The following is a 20,915-nucleotide window of genomic DNA, read 5'->3' on the forward strand; positions in this document are numbered from 1 at the left end:
TAGAGCTCGACTTTTATCCGTCGCAGACCACATCCCCTCCACCTTACTTGTGTACGAAAATGCGCGAATACTCCGGAAATACTATTCGCACTGGGGACGGACACATAGACCCCCTTCGCTACCCCCCAGCCGCTTGAGCTTGAGCCAGGGACTAAGACGATTCTCGACATGCGCCGCAAGTACACACCATGATGCGACGACGCAAAAACATACACCATCTTGGATAATACAAGACCTCAACCAGGCCGAGATCAACTTCGCGAATGGAAATGCAATTGACTGGAGCCAACTTGTTTTATTTCTGGAAAGAACCCATGGCGCACATGGAGTCTGTGCAGCTCTGGACAGGCTCAGGGAGCGCGAATGCCTTGATGTTGTCATGCGGTCGGATAGCATAAGGAATACTCTCCTATATGCCGGAATTCAATCGCCACCAGACCGACAAACTATTTTTGCCTGCGCTGACGATCTGTTGCAACGATTCGACTACCGATGGCCAAATCTCTATACAAAATGCATGCACAGCCTTTTAGAGAAGGGCGCTTTTGAGGAAGCTGTAGAGACACATCTGCATTTGTCCGACAAATTCCTTCCTGACCATCACATCCTGGGCATGTTTTTCGAAAACTTTGTTCGAAACCCGGATAAAAGACTTCAAAAGGCACTGACCAAGGTATACCTCTCACTGCCGCAACACAATCTTTATGACAGTATTATCCCTGCCCTGTTTGAATCAGGGCAATCGGGACTGGCGAAATGTTGGCGCCGAACGCTCTTGCTCAAAAATGATCTGCCGTCCTCCTCGTCCTCCGGGCCCTTTCTTGCATTCCTTGCCAGCTATTATACGAACACAAATTTCGTACCAGCAGAACGTCGCATCATAGATCTCATCCTGGACAAAGTTAGGCCAAAGAGAAGCAAGAAGGGATCGACAATTCGATGTATTTCTGCTACCTCAAAGACACACAGGAGTACTCGGGCGGACACTATGGCTTCATTTAATCGGAGGAGGCCTGGCACTGCTGAGAATTCACCTCAATCACAATCCTCCACCAATAGCTTGGTAGATGGTATCGTTGAGAAATTCTTCGCCAGCAGCTGGACTCCTGTCAATTTTGCCATGCAATTGGCGAAAAACGCTGGGATTCAATCTATTGGATCGCGAGCATTCCAAGCTCTCGCACTTCGAGCAAGCAATGCGGCCGAGGCCAAAGAGTTGATTGAAACACTGCAGAAGCTCAATATTTCCACTCCTACAGGTGCATATTGTACTGCAGTATCAGAATTTGCGAGGCAAGGCCATGATAACTTGCTGAACAGCCTCCTGCAATCCGACATACACCCGGAGGAATTTGATGATGAAGAGACGAGGCAAATGATTCTAGATAACTCCATCCGAAGACACGACACGGAACAGGAAAGGCTCATGCGTGGTGTGATGAGCGTGATCGATGCGCAGACACCACCGTCGCAACAGTCTGCACCGTTTCAGATTGCCGACGTTGAGCCTGCATTTGGCCTAGAGAAGCTCCTCTTTGATGAGCCTTGGCGAATGAAACTCGCTCTGGAGCGCTTGGCTTCTCTGGATTTTCGAATTGGTTCAATCGAAGCCTCTGCCATTTTGCGCAAAGCATTCGCAGCCTTTCCAGCCGATAGCTCTGGCGTTGTATGGAATTCGAGCGAGTGTATCCGCATCCTGGACGAAGTTATCGGAGTGGCTCGCTGCATCGCAGCTCATGATGTTGCCATTCGTTCAGAATATTGGAAAATGCTGCTGCTCGGTTTGGGACAACAAGGAAGGCTCGATATGTTGGAGCAACTCAGCCTCGAGATTGTGGATATGTATGACCAGAGTCTTGGAGGCTGGTTTGCAGTACATAAGGCAGATCTGCCAAAAATATCGAAACTTGCTACAGAGTTTCTACGGCGCACCGATAACGCAGGCTATATCCCTGCTGACCTTTCCTATTACCACCATCATCATCCCCTATTCAAGATTTTCGATGGCAAATTCCAACGGAGTACAGTGAAATCAGGATTTGACGGGGCCCTCAACATTCTGGAGGGCACGACATTGAAATCGGCGGTGCATAATGCATTAGTGACGAGATTCAATGTTGGATCTGGTGTACATATCCTCGCAAAATTGCGCGATCGGGGTATTTTCATCGACCTAGATTTGGTCGAGTCGGCCGCCCGCAACGGCATCTACTCAAGCCATAAGTTGAAACAGCGTGACGGGGATCCGAGGGTTAAAAACTGGCTCTCGTCTATGCAGATGAAGGAAGCCATTGATCGTGCCTGGGGATCAACGCTCATGCCAGCTGGGTACATCATCGGTCTTGACAAGAAGGACTTGAGAGCACTGCCGGCGTCTAAAAGATGATACAGTTCACTTGACAAGAACAAGCGAAAACGAGAACCATAATTATTTTATATTATTCTAAGCATATACCCATAGTCCCCAGCCTAAGCTACAGCGAAGCGAAGCGTTTAATACTATATTGTACAGTCCTATCACAACAAGAGAGCCCAGATATTGCTTGTATATGCAGTGCACTTTGTCTGACGCTGGCGTCAGGACTTGAGGCTGGCGCCCAACAAGAACAATCCCTCAACCGTTCCTCTTTGGCTTTACTAGAAGGACAATGAATAGGCCAGCAATAAGGATTATGAGCAGCAGGATAATTTTGCGTTTTGTCGTTTTCCGCTGGTAGCCAGACGCAACCTTGAGTTCAACCTCGGCACCCTTAACGTCTGTATGCATACGTTCAACATTGTAATCAATACGGTCGAGCATAGTGCCTTGATCGATGACCATGTTTTGAAGGTCGCGAAACAGGTCAGAGAGTTCAATGATACCCTGAGCAATATCTTCAATCTCGCGTTCTCGTTGGGCTATGGCCGCGTCGTTTGATGTGAGCAGCCGCTGTTGAGCCACTTGCAGCGTGGACTGCGAGAAAGATCTGTCGGCATCGGACTCCTGTACTGAAGGGTCGGTGTATGCCCCGGGCGCTGGTGAGGATGATCGAGCGTCCGGCGTCGGTTGTCCCAGCCCGGCCATGCCCCGAAGCTCTGGAGTAATCTTGGTTAGTATTTGGGAGTGACATAGCTGTAGAAGGCTTTATACTCTTGAGGTATGCGCTCTGCTTTTTGCGGAAGTTTGCGCTGGCATCCTGCACCCTTGCGGCTAGGGATATTTGTATATTTTTGGCCATGGTCTCTTCAGCGCGGCTAAGGGTCCCTGATTGCTTGGACTCGCGGACCATCTGCTCCACACGCTGGATACATCGGTGACAGTCATGGAAGCCCTTTGTGATTTCTTGGGTGAGCTTTTCGATTTGCGCTTCCTCGGTTTTCTTTGCTTCGTCGTCATTGAATGCTGGCAGGACGTGTTTTTGGTGTAGCTTCTCCAATCGCTGCCCTTTTGTCGCAATGGTGGCCAGGAGCTCAGTGATCTCATCTGATATGTCGGCCCATCGAGGAGGCAACAGGTCCATCTCGATTACAGCGTCGCCATCGTCTTCGAATGCAGCGCCCGAGAGCAGGCCACGCCGATCCTCGCTGGCATAGTTGCTTGACGAGTACGCATCTGAGAACGCACCGGAGCCAGCAGCACTATATTTGTTTCGTTGTATAGGATGGTGCGTATACGACTGCCGGTACGAAATATATCTGTACATACACATGTTAGCAATTAGGGGCGCATTTGGGAGCTTGCGCGGGTGGGCTCCGGACAGATTGGTGCGGTCTCGCCACATGGCGGACGCTGTTGCGACTCAAAACTTCCGTCCTGTGCTGCCTGAAGAAAGCTATGCGACTCTTGAATAATGTCGAATCCGACAATGCTGGGAGCAGGGATGGCAGTCAAGGGGCGTAGTGGTGGACAGCAGGCTTAGTAGCAGTATGGGTGGCCTCTTTTTAGCATTTGGGGATGACGCCGCTGCCCAGCCCAGCGAGCCGCTGGTGGGAGACTGACTGACAGCAGTGGATCCGGGTGCGGCGTTGCGGCATGTCAAACTCCACCAGTTTGGCCGACCTACCTTATGATGCTATGTACCCGTGGTATAGAGCAAGACATTCTGCTACAAAGAAATTTACATGAACATTTTCAGAGGCTTGGTGTTCATTTTTTATGCCGTTGGCAACTTGATCGTCGCAGATAGTGTAGAACTTGCACGGCTCAGAAGCTTGGCTGTTGCTCAAGCTCTCCAATGACATAAGCAGGGCCAAGCTTGCGGTAAGGTTGCCCGAGCATGGAATTGCCAACAAGCCGCCGTGCTGCAGGCATCTTGCAAGATAATACTCTTTAGGGATGTCGACCGTAAAAGAATTCCGATGGTGATTGGATACAGCCAGGCGTCCAGATACTGTCACGTGTCAGTACAGTGGTGCCTTATTCTTCAGAGCGTTCTCTGTACCTGTCGTGTACGACCGACCGCATGATAACGTTGCTGGTGGAGCCCCAAGGCGGCGTGCGTCTCAGTGCTGCGCTCACAGAGGGGGCGGCGTCAGCTCTTTGGGCGTTTCCTCGCTGTGGGCTCCGACACAGTGCTACACACAATTGTTGCCTCTATTTCTGCCTTGTTTCCCCCCTTTGCCTCTCCCCACGTCTGCCGTCGCAACTAAACAAAAGCCGTACGGATCTTGAACACCTACGCTGCTGTCACCCTAACCTCCTGATTTCTACTCTCGTTCATATTCTTCGCTCCTCATACTATCCACCATGGTTCGTCTGCCACTGAGTGCTGTCCTCGCCTGGCCGCTACTTACTTGCGGTGACCCCGCGATGTGACGGGCTGGACAGAAAGCTGCCGCAGCCACCACACGTTCGCTAACGCAGCTACCTCGCGCAGGCTGATTCCCTTACTGAAGACCAGGTCGCCGAGTTCAAGGAGGCTTTCTCTCTCTTTGTAAGTAGATCACTAGCCTTATCTACCGCCTCGCGCGTCACTTCCCGAACACGGACCCTAACTACCTTTTGCACAGGACAAGGATGGTGATGGTGAGTGCCTTCAAACCCATGCACGACTCAACCCACATCGATCGTGCGCATCAATATTCGACGAAGCGACTTATCGACGACTTGTGCCCGACGCCCAAGTGCATGCCCTCCGCGCCGGAAGACCACCGAGCTAACGTCAACACTGCAGGCCAAATCACGACCAAGGAGCTCGGCACTGTCATGCGCTCCCTTGGCCAGAACCCTTCCGAGTCGGAGCTTCAGGATATGATCAACGAGGTCGATGCCGACAACAACGGCACCATCGATTTCCCTGGTAGGTGGAGTGGCTAGGCTGGTACTCTGCGGCGCAAAAGCTTACTGGATGAAAAGAATTTCTTACTATGATGGCCCGCAAGATGAAGGATACCGATTCTGAGGAGGAAATCATGGAAGCCTTCAAGGTTCGTGTTAAGGGTTGGGTATGCCTGCCGTCGAATCCAGCCGACTTACCATCTACAGGTTTTCGACCGCGACAACAACGGCTTCATTTCCGCTGCTGAGCTGCGACATGTCATGACTTCTATCGGCGAGAAGCTTACCGATGATGAAGTTGACGAGATGATCCGCGAGGCTGATCAGGACGGTGATGGCCGCATTGACTGTAAGCCCCACGCACTCGAGGCGCCCAACATGGAACTAACGTCTGTTCAGATAACGAGTTTGTCCAGCTCATGATGCAAAAATAAATTGGAGTTCGGTCGGCGAGCTTTCCAACGAGCGACATTTTGGCGGCACATCTGTCTCGCGGCCGATCTATATCAGCAGGCGTTGCAGTGTAGGCAAGTTTGGGATGTTTCGCGAGTTTGGACCATACCTACATCTTTGCTATGTGACAAGATTGGCGAGCGAATCAGAATATTTTTTTTTTGAAAAATAACCGAGGGACTATTCGTCCACGACTTATGGAATGAAGTGCTTGTCAACCGTGCTCTGAACTTTCACAGCAAGTTGATGGCGTAGGGTTAGCAATCTCTTACCGGGAAATAAAAATATCTCTTTGAATGGTCGCATACTTGCAATTCGCCGTCTCAAAGTTCATTGATGGTGCTTTCTGCTCTCCAGAGTACAGACAGTCGTGCACTTTGCCTGAACTTGACTCGCCAAGATATGTCTATGCGGTTGGTGAAGGCAATTACTGTCCTTGGCGTTATATACGACTACTGTGATATTTGTATACATCATAAGAGATATGTGATTATTCGTATTCTGAGTTTTATTAAAAAGTACGGAATAGGCATGGGATGCGCTGATAAAAATCCTGCGAATGCGAATCTCAATTGAATGCTTCGTGGGAGCGCGGGCCGCATTTTTCCCGAGTAAGATGGAGGAGGTGCTGGCAGCGGCGACGGTCTTGGGTGGTGGCCTCTTTGCTGCCCCACGTTAGACGATGGACAATGCCGACCGCACACACTCCCCAGACACGTTGTTGCGGATACCTCTTGTCACTGCTTGTTCGAGGAACAGTTGGGGCCAAGAAATCTCAAATTACCAGATCCTTATCTTGTGCGCCCTTTGCACTTGATACTACCCTATTTCTGGAACCTGACCAGCTCGGCGACCCATTCTCGGGGTCGTCCCCCTTCTCAAGATGAGCTCCCGTACGATGACGCCGCATCAAGCCTCCTCTGTCCCAAATGCCGATATATGCTAACAAACTCGGTGCGATAGTTAAACAGTTTATTCGCAATGTGCGTGCCGCCAAGACAATCGCCGACGAACGAGCCGTTATCCAGAAAGAAAGCGCCGCTATTCGAGCAAGCTTTCGCGAAGAGAGCGCTGACCATGGCATTCGGTATGCGATAGAACTCGATACTTGCGCTCCTGGGCACATTCGATTACTCACACTTTGAATCAGACGAAACAATGTCGCGAAACTGCTCTACCTCTTCACGCTCGGCGAGCGAACACACTTTGGTCAAATCGAGTGCATCAAGTTGCTAGCATCACCCCGCTTTGCTGATAAAAGACTTGGCCATCTTGCGACTAGTTTACTACTGGATGAGAATCAAGAGGTCTTGACTCTGGTTACAAATTCTTTGAAAAAGTGAGCCTTTCACCTCTGATAGCAGCGACCGATGCTAACAGCACCCAGCGACCTTGGCCATTCGAACCAATACATCGTTGGTCTGGCGCTTTGCACGCTCGGAAACATTGCGTCGATTGAAATGTCAAGAGACTTATTCCCGGAAATCGAGAACCTGTTATCAACTTCGAACCCATACATCCGTCGCAAGGCAGCACTCTGTGCCATGAGAATATGTCGAAAGGTGCCAGATCTCCAGGAGCACTTCCTTGAAAAGGCTACCCAGCTGCTCTCAGATAGAAACCATGGCGTTCTCCTCTGCGGCTTGACACTGGTGACCAGCCTTTGTGAAGCGGACGAGGAAGAGGGCGGCGAGGAGGGTATCGTAGAGAAATTCCGCTCTTTTGTTCCTGGTCTCGTCAAGATCCTGAAAAGCCTATCCACTTCAGGTTATGCGCCGGAACATGATGTCACAGGTATCACAGACCCCTTCTTGCAAGTCAAGATTCTTCGCCTCCTGAGAATACTTGCTATGGGTGATCCTGAAACGAGCGAGCATATCAATGATATACTTGCGCAAGTGGCTACTAACACGGATTCCTCTAAGAACGTGGGAAATTCCATCCTCTACGAAGCAGTTCGAACTATTCTCGATATCGAGGCCGACTCAGGATTGCGTGTTTTAGGTGTCAATATTCTAGGAAAGTTTTTGACCAACCGCGATAACAATATCCGTTACGTTGCTCTCAACACCTTGATTAAAGTTGTTGCGATTGAACCAAATGCTGTTCAGAGACATAGAAACACGATTCTGGAATGCTTGAGAGACCCTGACATCAGTATCAGGCGGAGAGCATTGGAGCTGAGCTTCACTCTGATCAACGAGAGCAACGTTCGCGTCTTGATTCGCGAGCTCCTGGCTTTCCTAGAAGTCGCTGATAACGAGTTTAAGCCCACCATGACGAGTCAAATTGGTATCGCGGCAGATAAATTCGCCCCGAACAAGAGATGGCACTTCGATACCATGCTGCGTGTTCTCTGCCTTGCTGGAAACTTTGTCAAGGAACAGATCCTCTCTTCATACGTCCGCCTCATTGCAACGACCCCTGAGCTCCAGACATATGCCGTGCAAAAGTTGTACGTCAACCTGAAGAAGGATATCACACAAGAGAGCCTGACTCAAGCTGGCGCTTGGTGCATCGGAGAGTATGCCGACGCGCTACTTAAGGGTGGCCAGTACGAAGAGGAAGAGCTCGTGCAAGAAGTCAAGGAGTCCGAGGTCATCGATCTTTTTGCTCTCATTCTGAACAGCAGTTACGCCAATCAAGTTTCAACGGAATACATTGTCACAGCACTTATGAAGCTTACTACGCGCTTCTCAGATGCGTCTTCGGTTGAGAGGGTGAGGCGCATACTCCAGAATCACCAAACGAGCTTGGATGTCGAAGTACAGCAGCGGGCTGTCGAGTACAGCAATTTATTCGGCTTCGATCAAATTCGCAGGGGCGTGCTAGAAAAGATGCCGCCGCCGCAAATCAAGGAGGAGTCCCGTGTCCTCGGGCCCGCCCCGACCAAGAAATCTAGGGCCGCTGCTAACCGCAGATCCAAGATCATCAAACCAACAGAGCAAGATCTCCTTGATATTATGGATACTCCGGCTACGACATTGCCCCCCTCCAATGGTGGGCAAAACTCGAACTCCGATCTGCTGGCAGATATACTGGGCGGTGGTCTCGGCTCCGATTCTACCCCAGCCGCGCCCCTGCAGTCCAACACTTCGTCCATACTGGATCTGTTTGGCAGCGGAGCTGGATCCTCGGCACAATCTGCCAGCCCATCATCATCTGGTTTGGATATGCTCTCTCAACCTAGTGCTCCTGCTCCTCAGCAAGCTCCGCAAGGTAGCCAGGGCATTGCGTGTTATCATTCAAATGACCTCAATGTCACCTTCCAAGTTCAACGCAACGCCGAAGGCATGATACAGGCGACTGCCAAGTTCCAGAATACGTCTACCTCCGCTACCCTGTCAAACGTCGGCCTCCAAGCTGCCGTCCCCAAATCTCAAAAGCTCCAGCTTCTCAGTGTATCTTCTACAACTCTGTCACCTGGTGCCGATGCCACTCAAATGATGAGAGTTTCAGGATGCAAAGGCGTAAGTATACACATCCCATAGCGGCAAAACACGTTCGGCTGTACTAACGCTTTCTCTGCAGCCGCTCCGCCTTCGTCTCCGAATCGGATACACACATCCAACTGCAGGTCAAGTCATGGAGCAGGTCAATTGGACAGAATCTTGAGATGTGTTGGATTAGTGCAATTGCCGCGATCGATCGGTAAACAAGGAGAAAAGCGTGTTGAGGCAGTTGTGCCTTTCAGTATTCTGCGGTGGGTTAAAACGCGCAAGTGGTAAGATAGAAATCACACGTTAAATAAAATGATACTTTTCAATAATGTATGAGAATATGGCGCATTTTGCGATGCAATGACCTGTGCATGCTGTATTGGGTCTTGTAAACCGGCTCGGGTCCATGAGCGGGAGGAGTGGAGGCATAAACTTGCCAGAAACAACAGCGGAAACCTGTTGGCAGCCAGTCATTCATTACTCATGCCTCATTTGCGGACACTCTGCGACAGATCATCCAGTGTCTATTCCAAGCTGCCACTTAGGCTGTCGACTCATTACTACTCTACAAGAACAGGCCACGGTTATATGGCAAGACCAGCCACCAAATTGGGGCATCTGGAGCGCACTTCCGCAGAGCCTCGCGAGAAGGTGACTAAGCCAATGAACAATAATATATACGAACGCGAAGCCAAAAAAGAAGGAGCCAAACAAAAAGACGACTGACTGAATTGCAGAATCTCCTGCCGGTGACAATTGTCGGCGTCGAACGTGCCAATGAGAAGATTCGCCTCTTGAGGCTCGGCCTACAAGACGGCCCATCGAACGTGAGTCTTGTATCATTCGACATCTCCATCGCATGCCTACATCTTAGCTTATGCACAGCCCCTCATAGTTTCTTGCTGGACAATGGCTGGATACGTTTGTCCCTGGTAACCCGAAGCCGGGCGGCTTTACCATTGCCTCGCCGCCGTCAGCCGCCCGGCAGGCAGCGGAGCCGTATTTCGAACTGGCCGTCCAGGAAGCACCCGAGAATCCGGCAGCGGCGTGGCTATGGAAGCCGGAGAGCGAAGTACTGGGCGAGAATCTGGAAGTGCGTGTCGGCGGAAGCTTCGTCTGCCCGCCACCCGAGGGCCTCGGCGGCATTCGGCGCATCGTATTCGTTGCTGGCGGGGTGGGCATCAACCCCCTCATGAGCATCCTGGGCTACATTTCGGACGAGAAGGAGAGGCTTGACATGCACGTCTCTGTAATGTACGGTACAAAGGTTCCAGAAGATGGGGACCTGGGCAAGGTGCTGTTTTTGGATAGAATCGCGGACCTGTTTCGGCAGGATCGCGTGAGGGGCTCAGTGAAGCTTTTTATTACGGGATCGGCGTCTCACAGTGGAGAGGTGAAGGGTGATAGAGCTGACGAAGTCGGCATCAGATTTAGGAGAATGGAACAGAGTGACGTCCTCTCGGAAATCCGTGCTGGCGAGAGCAAAGATAGCACGCTGGTGTATGTATGCGGCCCGCCGGCCATGACAGACTCGTTCGTCGACTTGTTGACAGCGCCGGATATGGCGAGCGTCATTGATGCTGGGCACGTAAAATCAGAGAAGTGGTGGTGATAGATGAGGATGTTTAGTTAAGATCAAAGGAGAGAGCAAGTGGTATATATTTAGGATAGTTCAAAACGCCAAACCTCACATTTTGCTGGTGCTGATTTGCCCAAAGCACCCTCGACTGCTTGAAAATAAAAGCCAAAAGCCCATCCTTATGCTCATTTCTGCATTTTTAATGCAACGTAGGTTTTCATCAACCAAATAGATCTTGAGCCTTTTGTCTCGGTTTTGTCCTGCCCCCTTCAAACAACTCCTTGCCCGCGTTACTGCCGCCCAGCTTGCCTGGGAACAACTCGCGGGCATTTGCGGTGCCCTTGATGCTGAACCCCGTGTCCCCTTCGCCAGTCTGGCTTGCCGCACCCTTGATGTTGAAGCTTCCGCCCCGCGAGCCCACAGGCACTGTGACGACTTTGGGCATGTCCTCCTCCCGAAGATGAGCGGACCCGATGGCGTCCTCAAGTCTATCGAGTTGGCCGCTGGCGGAACCGAACTTGGAGGGGAACAGCTCCTTGGCACCGTTTTCGGTGCGGAGCCGCTCCTTCACGGCACGGGCCGAGTCTCTGTTGCGGGACGATGAATCGTGCGTACTGCCCATAGAGGCATCGCCGTCGTTGTCGCGGAGAGGCGACGCAGAACGGTTGCGGCGCGACGCTCTGTCTGCAAAGAGCTCCTTGCCGCGATTCTCTCGCGCGTACGAGTCCCGTCTGTCGCCAGAGTCGGATCGTCTTCTTGTCGGTGGACGGGGCGCGTCGTCGTACATGCTGGCCTCGAACGTTTCCACCTCCTCATCCGAGCCATCGCGCCGGCGACGGTCGCCTCCTCTGCGGTAGCCACTGTTGTCCCTATCCCTGTAGCGCGAGCGGGATTCCTGCTGTCGCCGGCGGCGCTCTTCGGGGTCGTGTTCTGGGTGGAGGAGATAGTAGCGGCTGCGAAGGGCCGCGCCGACTTGCTTCCGGTCGCTGGCCACCGCGAATCTGACGTGCAGAGTGACCTCCGGCTTTCCCTCGACGGGCTTTGCGGGAAGCGTTTCCCCGGCGGGGAGAGCGGTGGCATCTGCAATCTCAATGGAGCTGAGCGCGATCATTGCGTCGCGGGCGCTCGAGTCGGAGCCAAAGACCAAGTTGGCGGAGGTATCATCGACCCATTCCACTCTATCGACGGGGGCGAAGTGGGATTTGACATATGCTTTGATGTCATCTGTGTGTAGAGAGTCGACGCCTCGTATGTTAATCTTGTTGGATACGATCGTAGTGGCGTCCTCGTCAAGCTTTGGGTCGTCGTCCGCAATCTCGCCGGGCTCGTCGACCTCGTCGGGTTGCTTGGAAGGCGTTAGTCACGAGGAGAAGTCCTCGATTGATCTGAGTCTATCATACCAGAATATCGTCTGCGTCAGGGAGAGGCGCCAGAACCGCATCGTGGTGGCCATCGGCGGCATCGCCCATCTCAATATCCAGATCCATCGCAGCGGGAAGTGAGTGATCAGCAGGGCTGGTATACAGAAATCGGATGTATCATAAAAACGTGGCATGCACACTCGAACGATGAAACAAATGAAATGAGATCAATAAAATGTCCAGAAGTCGCCGAGCACCGAGGGTGGGTTGGGGGGTGGTGGTGCAGGTATGTAAAACTGCCAAATCGTGTGAGAGCAACATTTGAATGCGCTGTCCCAAGGTCGGCCCGCTCAACTGTTAGTGGTAACTACGCGGTAGACAAGCGGAGGATAAGACAGATAGATGGCTTGACTATTTAGCGCCTGGCGAGCGCGCATCTAAATATATGTACATTGTTGCTATTGAATGGACCTTTGATCTGGAAAAGAGAACCCTTGGGAGCATTTTATCACGCAAATTTACGTATCATTTTTTCCCCTCCTTGGTGCATGTTGTAGAGGTGAACCTACATGACAGCCCGACACCTGCGCTCTGTAGCCGCCGGATCGACGCCCAGGTACCTCATCGTTCCCCGTCACTGCTGTGCCCTTTCAGAACCGCTAATTGCCATTTCTCACAATGGGAGATTTTTGGCTAATAAGCGGCCACACTTCTGCTGGAAACCTACGGGTCGCTAGCCCGCAAATTACGTCGAGCTGAGTGAGGCCAATCCAAGACAAGTCTTCAGTCGGCCCCCCGCAAGCTCCATCAACTCCGCACCAACAGAAGTGTTTACTCGGCTCAGCTCTCCCAGTGGAACAGCTTCCCGGGCTGGTGGCAGTATGTACATAGTTGCACAACCCCTGATTTATACGATCCCCGTCGCGTTGCTGCTAACGACTTGTCCAGGTAAATCCACTCCGGAAGTAGGACAGGAAGCTAAAGACTATGCAGCATCAAAACAGGTTAAAATGCTCCAAGGATGAGCCGTCATCGCATGCATCGCTATTGTCTCTGTCAATTATCCAAGAAAGAGGCTATGACGACCATGTCCAGTCTCTCAGCAAAGTTAACAACAGTTAGCACCAGAAGTCAGGTATGACAAGAAGATATCTCTAGGCGGAGCCTTTCTCATACTAGATGTGGTACGGGGGTGAAATGGAGGTATAGGGTAATTTGCGCCCTAATAACGGCCCCGCTAGGCACGCTCATAGAGGCAGGCTGTGCGATAGCAACCCCGCGATCCAAAAAAACCACTGTGCCTGGCGCAATTGGCCATCTTGGAAGACCCTGCGCGACGCCTGCTTTTGGGGACACACAACGCCCCGAAGACACTACCACCCCTCAACAAGCGTCTCGCCGTTCTGTGTGCAGGGCATAGACCTTGAATCGCCGACAACGGCCGAATCTCTCCTCTCCGGACCTCCAACGCCAGAGACGCTCAGCGTCAAGCGATGAATTGAGTGCAACAACCATGCCCCAAGATCCAGCTGCCGCCCTCAGCTCCCTGCTGCGTGGTGCATCAATTGACGACCACGAAGAGGTTCTAAAAGCCGCCAACCTTGCGATCAAGGCCGATAAGAGCGACATTCTCGCCAGGCACACCAAGCTAGTGGCCCTGCTCAAGCTTGACCGGTTCAATGATGCCGCACGATTCCTCGCCGAGAGCGGCTCCGCGCTCGAATCGAACTGCATCTTAGAAAAAGCCTATGCTCTTTACAAATCTGGAGAGCTTGAGGAAGCGACAGCGACCCTCAAAAAGGCCGGCTTGCGCGGACGTAGCCTGCAGCACATCGCCGCTCAGGTTGCCTACAGGGCCGAACGATTTAGCGAAGCCGGGCAAATCTACGAGGAGCTGCTAGATGGTAATGTGGGCGATGAAGAAAACGACTTGACCATAAACCTCAAAGCCGTGCACGCGCAAGCAGAGTGGAGTGGCCTGTCTGCGCCATCCGAGTCACTTCGCAGCATGCCTGATTCTTTCGAACTGTGTTACAACATTGCGTGCGCCAGAATTGCCAGAGGCGAGCTTGATGAAGCTACCAAGCTTCTTCAACGGGCAGCCACTCTTTGCAAGGCTTCTGACGACCTAGGGGAAGAGGACAAGGAGGCGGAGCTTCGACCGATTTGGCTCCAGCAAGCCTACGTCTATGCCAGAGAGGGCAAGCTTAAGGAAGCACTTGACCTGTACAATTCAATAGGGTCACTAAGGTATGTTGAGTGACCATCTTACCCCTTCTTTCGTCTACCTACTCACTCTGCATCCAGCAACGACGACGAAGATTTCATCATTGTCGCCCGACAGAACCGGCTCTCACTTGAAGCGAAGCCCGCGAACCCGTACCTTCTACAGAGACAAATGACTTCAGGAGGTGGAAAGCCAGAAAACGCCAAGCTCTTCAGCTACCAATCAAGCCGCGAGCGCCATAATTCATATTTGCTCGACCTGGACGTGCATAAGTCAAGCGGCGTCCAGGAAAAGACACACAAGTTCCTTCAGCAGTCGGAACAGCCGACGAACAGCGCCAGTGTCAATTCCATGGCAGTCGTGAACGCCGCCGCTGTAGTTGAGGGACTAGATGACAGAGCTGCTGTTCGGAAGCTGCAGGCTCTTGTGATCAAGCGACCTTTGGATGTTGGCCTTCTTCTAACCATCATTCAGCTCCAGCTCCGTCTCAGTCGGAAGGGCGCGGCCCTTTCCCTTCTCCAGACGTTCTTTAAGCGACTAGAGAAGGAAGATACTGATGCCGCAAGAGATGTTCGCTTCAGCCCCGGCCTGGTTGCGCTGGCGGTATCTTTGATGCGCGCGCAGGGACACGAGAACTCTGCGAAGGCCGAATTCGTCACTGCTGCCAACCACTGGACGAAGCGTCCCAACGCCTCGTCGGACTCCCTCCTGCGCGAATCTGGCATCGAGCTCATGCGGTCGTCTAACCCCGAAGACTTGAAGCTGGCAGGCTCGGCATTCGAGAAGCTCTTCGCAGAGCACAAGGGCTCTCCCATTGCCTCTGCCGGCCTCGTCGCCTCGCTTGCCGCCGTGGATACAGACAAGACGAGCCAGCACATGTCCGAGCTCCCGCCCGTCGAGTCCCTCATCAAGGGCATCAACGTCAAGGCCCTCATCCAGGCGGGCGTCGCGACCGCCCCGAGCCGACCGAACAACAGCAAGAAGCGCGCGGCCACCGATGATGCTGCCGCCACCGAAAGGGCGTCCGCGAAGAGCCGCCGCCGCCGTCGCCTACCCAAGGACTTCGAGGAGGGCAAGACGCCAGCGCCCGACCCGGAGCGCTGGTTGTCGCTGCGGGACCGCTCGTCGTATCGCCCCAAGAACAAGAAGGGCAAGAAGAAGGCGGCCGACTCGACGCAAGGCGGCGTCGTCAAGGAAGAGGAAACGCTAGGTCTTGTTGGCGGCGGCGGCGTCAGGGTTGAGAAGGCTGGTAGTGGTGGCGGTGGTGCCGCTGGCGGTGGCGGGGCCAAGAAGAAGAAGAAGGGCAAGAAATAAATAGAAGCGTGATTCTGCTAGGACGTGGTCTTACTGCCAGGTGGACTAGGGGCAGGTGTGGAATTTGGGTGTAATCTGGGCGATCCGCGTTCAATATACAGATACTGAAGTAGTAAACGTGATGGCCTCGCTTGTCCTTATAGAGCTCACACAAAGAGTGCCATGAATAAAATAGTACAAGTAGTATTTTTGAATGTTGCTGTAACGACACGCTTCTACGACACGCTTCTGGGCTGAATATGTTCTGTCTCTTCATCCTTCCCTTTTTCCTCTCCCCACAATCGCTAAATAACACAAACGTAAATCGCAAAGTACTTCTCTTGTTCTTCTGCCGCTGCGCTTAGTATGAGTAGTTCGTTCTGATGTAATGGCCAGGCCGTCCGGTGTTCGCTTGTGCTGTCTCTATGTATCTGCAACTCGCAATGCGCGACTGGCAAGCTTGGCAAGGTGTTGGTTCGAACCGACCCCCTCCCCTACTTCATCTTCTTCGCTGTCATTGTTGCTATCAGAGCTATTTCCAGCTCGCAGATCGAGAGCAGTTTCTGTCGCAGACTTCCCATTTGTGTCTGATTTAACATCTTCCTCATCTGACTCCGTTTCAATAGGTGGTAACGAGGACCTCCGTCCATCGGAAAAACTCAAGGCAGCTTCACTCTCAGCATCGGACGGAATTGCAAGACGTCCGCCAGCGGAAACAGTCCTAGCAGCTTGTGCTGACGAATATTTCCGGTGAAGCTCTCTGAAACTCAATGCAGTAGCCGTATTTGCGCTTGCGGCAGATTCACGTCGGTTGCGCGACTCGGCACCTTCCAAAGAGGCTTCAATAGCAGAATGAAAATCCTCATCGCCGCCGTAACTTAGGCTAGGGGACGGAGGTTGATCACCCTGATGCTGAAGTTTCAATGCAATGATTTTATCATCATTGGACATGCTTTGGATTTCAGTGCCCAAGTTAATAACCGAAGCCTTCTTGCCGTGGACAACAAAGCTACCCGTGCCGCGTGATAGCATGTGATCTCTTCCAGTTTCCTCGGATCGCGTGAAATCAGTTTCTTTTCCTCTCCTACTCCTGTGATGAGACAGGTGACCCGCACTCTCCCTAAGAGTACGCTGAAGACTGCGGCGGACTTTCGTTCTCTCCAGCTTGTCACGTTCAGCTGCTGTGTCCGTAGCGTCGGCGGTGGCGAGAGGTGTATTCGGCTTGTCAGCAGTGTCTTTCCTGGTTGTGTCTCTTAGAAGCCCTGCCTGCCTCAGTAGATCTCGCTCTTCGGCATCCATATCGTCCAAGTCACTGGATTTGCGTGGCTGTGTATTCTCAGGTTCACTTTGACGCCTTGCCCTCTTCGAGACAGGATTAGATATCGGAGTCGGTGATGCCGCACTTGTGCAAGACGCCGAATCGGGCTCGCTTTCTTTGAGTGCCTCGTTGCCGTTGGGCGCATTTGCTACACTGGGAAGTTGGAAAGCGGATGGCTCTACAGGGGTGACGGAGCCGTTTTCGCTTGTGCTGTGCTTGGTCGCTTTGGATTCTGTCCTCACAACAGCAGACTTCGGGGTTGGCGAACCAGCCGGCTCCAAATTTTGTTTTTTGCTTGGCGTTGACAAAGCTGGGGATGCTGGAAGCTCTTCGTTCAAGTCTTGGAGTAAGATGTCTCGGTGGCAAGTCTCCTTCCAAATCTGCATGCGAGTCCACTTGAGCTGCGCACTCATACGAGCAGCAGCAGATAGAAGGCTTTCCCGTGTCCGCGGTTGTATCGGTGCTAGTATTTGAAGATGGCGAGCATTTCGTAGCTGCTCTTCGAGTTGCTTGTGGGCCTCCTCTACTTTGTGATTTGACTCTGCGATCCGCGCTTTCATGTATCCGCGCCGTGCAATCTGAATGTCCTCGGCCATCTTGAAGTCAATCTTTCCACGCGCAATCGTAACAGGTCCAGTAGGCGTTTGGACAAGTTGAATGCCATCGGAGCTATCGAGGCGTCTCATACCTCTCCTGCCTTGACCATCGTAGTTCCCGCCAACAATGCCGCGCATTTTCACGCCTGACGTCCGAAAGGCAGCAGCATAATTCAGCTTAGCTAGCCAGTCATTCAGCTCGTCTTCATTGTCCGCAAGGAGAACTTCGTCAAGTCCTTCTTGTCGTACATAGACGAATGCATTTTTATGCTTTTTATATGTTGTGTCCAGCAAGGCCACCGCCCCGTGCGTCGACATCAATGCATCTGGCTTGAACTCATGAAGGGGAGGGTTGAAAGTAATAGGGACGCCATCGTGCCCAGCTTTGATGTGGTTTTCGTATTGGTGCACGAGACTCTTTACCCAGCTTGTGTTGCGGAAGAAGTACAGCTGTGCGCCAGTGAGGATAGCTCCCCATTCCTGCCAAGGTGATCTAGTTTTCCTCTTTTTGGCGTCCTTGCGCCACAGCAAGCCGACCTTTGTGATTTTAATATCGACAATTCCCTGCGGAGCCTCATCGGGGTTGGTAGCGGTCTTTTCAGACATGAAAGCATCGGGTCGGGATCTCGGTGATACAATTTGCAGGACGCCTGTACGAAAGAAGGTCTTCTGCAGATCGTTCATATTGAGGGAAGTTGCTGTACCCAGATAATTGAAGTGATCTTCCAAATACATAGTGTCTTTCCAATTCGGTCGTAATGGTTCAAGGGTTCCCTCAAAAATGAGTGTGTATGGATCAATGGGCTCCTTTGCCGCACGAGCAGCAGTATCGCCACCTGGAGCGGGGATAAGAGGTTTCCTCTTCGAATTATGAGTTGCATTTCGGTCGGCCGCCAGGTCTATCTCATCCTCAACGTGGATAAAGGGAGTGTATGATATGTTATCGTAGAAACACTCTAGTATATCGTCGAAGATGCCTTCTCCACGCGTGTTTTTGACATAATCTGACTTTTGCATCTTATGTTTGTTATTCTTGTTGAACACATCAGTGTGAAGAATGAGCAGCGAGAAAGCGATAAAGTATGCCTGATCGGGAGAAGAGTAGATGCCTGGGTTGCATTCATGGTACCGGTTTGCAAAGGCTTGCAAAAACCTGTCGATTTGCTGTGTTTCTTTGGGTAGCTCAGCCTGCATGAGAAGTTTTCTCAAAGCCATATCCATGGGATCGCCAAAGAAGCCAAAGCGCCTCATGTAGCTTCGCAAGACTGTGCCGAAGAATTGATCCGGAGTCTTGGCTAAGCTCGCTGCGATGATGCCGCGTGGAACATCCGCTTCCAGCCGTTCCAGATACTTAGTTGCGGACTCGTCGTTTTGTCTTTCTGGTAAAGTTATAGTATCGCGGCTCAACTGGAAAGAATTATGGTTGGAGGGAACAGAACCCGGCGTCAATGGAGTGAGAGTTCCTTGGCGTGCAAGATCTGAATTTTGACGAAGGCGGCTTATACCTAACAAGTCTCCGAAGCTCTTTCTTCCAGTTGAGATTGAAGTACGGGCTTGTGGGAGCACGAGGTGATCGTCGGTCGAGTCACGCCCTAGTGAGCTCATAGTCGAGGAACGGCCACGCAACACACTGACCCTGGTGGGTGATGACTGCCCAGACCGGCTATCTGCTCTCTGTAGGGCAGCAATTGTGGAGTATTGCGAGCCTTGCCTGCTCTCTATGCCATCAATATTTGGTCTTGGGGTCGTGGCACTTTGCGCCGAGGCTGGACGGGGCGTGGTGGCCACGCTCAATGCGGATGCCGACTGCCCGGTGGCTCCGACTCTGCTCTTTTGTGGCAAGTGTGCTAAGGGGAACATGGGTTCTGGCGTCTTTTTCATTCTTCTTAAGCGGAAGATAGAAGATGTTGGAGTCTTCTTAGGCGTGGTATTGGGGCTTGATAGCAAGGCGTTGTCGGTGGAACTAGCATCAGACCTCGAGGATTCGGAGGGGCGATACGCCGGAGTCGTCAGAGATGTTCCGTTTGATGTAGTAGAGGTTCGTGATTCTAACGGTGGGGACTGAGGCTCGTCTAATGTTGCGGTGGTAGGCCGCCCTCTGGCATCGTTGAATGACTTCCTGGCCTGTCTTTGGCTCTTGGGTCGGCTTTGCTGGTCGCTGTCGCGAGGGATGTCATTGGAGCGGCGAAATTTAGCGGCAGCCAGGCTCATTCGTGATTTCACTCTGCGGGGGCCATTGATATCGTTGGTCGGTGCAGTGGTAATGATGGCGGGAGCTGACTTCAGGTTAGCCAGGCTGGAAGGAATAATGTGGCTTGGGAATATGCAGTACTTGGAGGCAAGGGGGGTAATTGCTCTGCATGTTGTTTTGCTTTTAAAGAGAGCTGCGAATCTGACGCGTTTCTGAACCTCAGAATAGAGAAACGTTTCTGTCTACTGAGGTCGTCATGGTTGTGTGACGTATCAGGCCGGCTGGTAATCGAGTCGCGGGGTGTGTGTGTTGTGGTGATGGTGTGGTCGAGATCTGTTGCCCGCGCATCGTTACCAACGGCGGGGATGGCCTTTTTGGCATCTTTATCGCTTTTCGATGAAGTATTCTCGTGCCGTATATCCGATTCATTGGCAGGTAGGTTGCCACGTCGGCGTAGAAAGGGCATTGTGAGGATCGCCATGCATGGTAGGTAGAGCGCGCTATGGTCCTTGGTGGCCGGCTGGCTGGGCGACGCGCGGACTCGAGCAGCTTAAGCGGTAAGCATGTCAGGCAGCGCGGGAGGTTGTATGGCAAGTGCTGAAGGCGCAGTAGTGTGTGCAAGAAGGAGGTGAAGGTATAGTTAGCGAGGGTTGGAATGGCCAAGTTGCTGGGCTTGAATGCGAGATGGTCTCGATCAGGACAATTGGGCAAAGCCACTGGAGTGGCAGTATTCAAGTCAAGTGGAGTTTTTCGGTGCTTCGCAAGCCAGGGGCTGGAGCCGAGAGGTACTAGTACAGTACCTATACATACATAGGTCCAGCCAGCCAATGCGTAGTGGCATGGGCTACAGCTGCTATAGGGCGAGGTACTTGCATGGAAGGTCGCTTTCAAAAGTCGTGTCTCGTGCTGGATTTTTCTGATCTTTTTCTATTTTTCCTGTCTTTCTTATCTTAGTCATCTTACTCGTCTTTCTTGTCTTTCTTGTCTTTCTTCTATTCTTTATCTATACACTTATATCCTCTATCTCTGCCCTACATCTGTTCCTATGCCTAACTACTAACTATGTAGTATGTAGAATCGTCTACACCACCATGTAAGTACCCGTTTGTTTGTACAAGCCTTGTCCAGCGCACCACGCCACTGGTTGCGTCTGGAATAGGTACCTTGGGTAAACTTAGTAGGTACCTACTCAGGTAAGTA

The 20,915-nt window shown here is 52.1% G+C and overlaps 6 protein-coding genes across 6 annotated transcripts; 3 read left to right on the forward strand and 3 right to left on the reverse strand.

The window, feature by feature from the left end:
* Nucleotides 1-2,614: 2,614 nt before the first annotated feature.
* Nucleotides 2,615-3,761, reverse strand: ISF_04030 (SNARE complex subunit Tlg2; the record flags this gene model as incomplete). Its single annotated transcript, XM_018847636.1, has 3 exons — nt 2,615-3,075; nt 3,131-3,618; nt 3,682-3,761. The coding sequence occupies 3 exons, from the start codon at nt 3,759-3,761 to the stop codon at nt 2,615-2,617; spliced, it is 1,029 nt and encodes a 342-aa protein (XP_018705216.1).
* Nucleotides 3,762-4,726: 965 nt separating this feature from the next.
* ISF_04031 (calmodulin) lies at nt 4,727-5,691 on the forward strand (the record flags this gene model as incomplete). The annotated part of the gene is made up of 7 exons (XM_018847637.1): nt 4,727-4,729; nt 4,857-4,913; nt 4,990-5,005; nt 5,154-5,279; nt 5,336-5,406; nt 5,465-5,606; nt 5,657-5,691. 7 exons carry the CDS (start codon nt 4,727-4,729, stop codon nt 5,689-5,691), a joined length of 450 nt encoding a protein of 149 aa, XP_018705217.1.
* A 902-nt stretch (nt 5,692-6,593) lies between these two features.
* On the forward strand, nt 6,594-10,762 carry ISF_04032 (Armadillo-like helical; the record flags this gene model as incomplete). The annotated part of the gene is made up of 6 exons (XM_018847638.1): nt 6,594-6,603; nt 6,674-6,797; nt 6,861-7,049; nt 7,098-9,180; nt 9,888-9,977; nt 10,046-10,762. The coding sequence occupies 6 exons, from the start codon at nt 6,594-6,596 to the stop codon at nt 10,760-10,762; spliced, it is 3,213 nt and encodes a 1,070-aa protein (XP_018705218.1).
* Nucleotides 10,763-10,949: 187 nt separating this feature from the next.
* ISF_04033 (hypothetical protein) lies at nt 10,950-12,216 on the reverse strand (the record flags this gene model as incomplete). The annotated part of the gene is made up of 2 exons (XM_018847639.1): nt 10,950-12,074; nt 12,130-12,216. 2 exons carry the CDS (start codon nt 12,214-12,216, stop codon nt 10,950-10,952), a joined length of 1,212 nt encoding a protein of 403 aa, XP_018705219.1.
* Nucleotides 12,217-13,603: 1,387 nt separating this feature from the next.
* Nucleotides 13,604-15,631, forward strand: ISF_04034 (signal recognition particle protein; the record flags this gene model as incomplete). The annotated part of the gene is made up of 2 exons (XM_018847640.1): nt 13,604-14,340; nt 14,398-15,631. 2 exons carry the CDS (start codon nt 13,604-13,606, stop codon nt 15,629-15,631), a joined length of 1,971 nt encoding a protein of 656 aa, XP_018705220.1.
* Nucleotides 15,632-16,033: 402 nt separating this feature from the next.
* On the reverse strand, nt 16,034-19,735 carry ISF_04035 (guanyl-nucleotide exchange factor; the record flags this gene model as incomplete). Its single annotated transcript, XM_018847641.1, has 1 exon — nt 16,034-19,735. The coding sequence occupies one exon, from the start codon at nt 19,733-19,735 to the stop codon at nt 16,034-16,036; it is 3,702 nt and encodes a 1,233-aa protein (XP_018705221.1).
* Between the last annotated feature and the right edge of the window lie 1,180 nt (nt 19,736-20,915).

The sequence above is a fragment of the Cordyceps fumosorosea genome (genome assembly GCF_001636725.1).
Source record: "Cordyceps fumosorosea ARSEF 2679 chromosome Unknown scaffold_8, whole genome shotgun sequence".
In the NCBI taxonomy this organism is placed as follows: Eukaryota; Fungi; Ascomycota; class Sordariomycetes; order Hypocreales; family Cordycipitaceae; genus Cordyceps; species Cordyceps fumosorosea.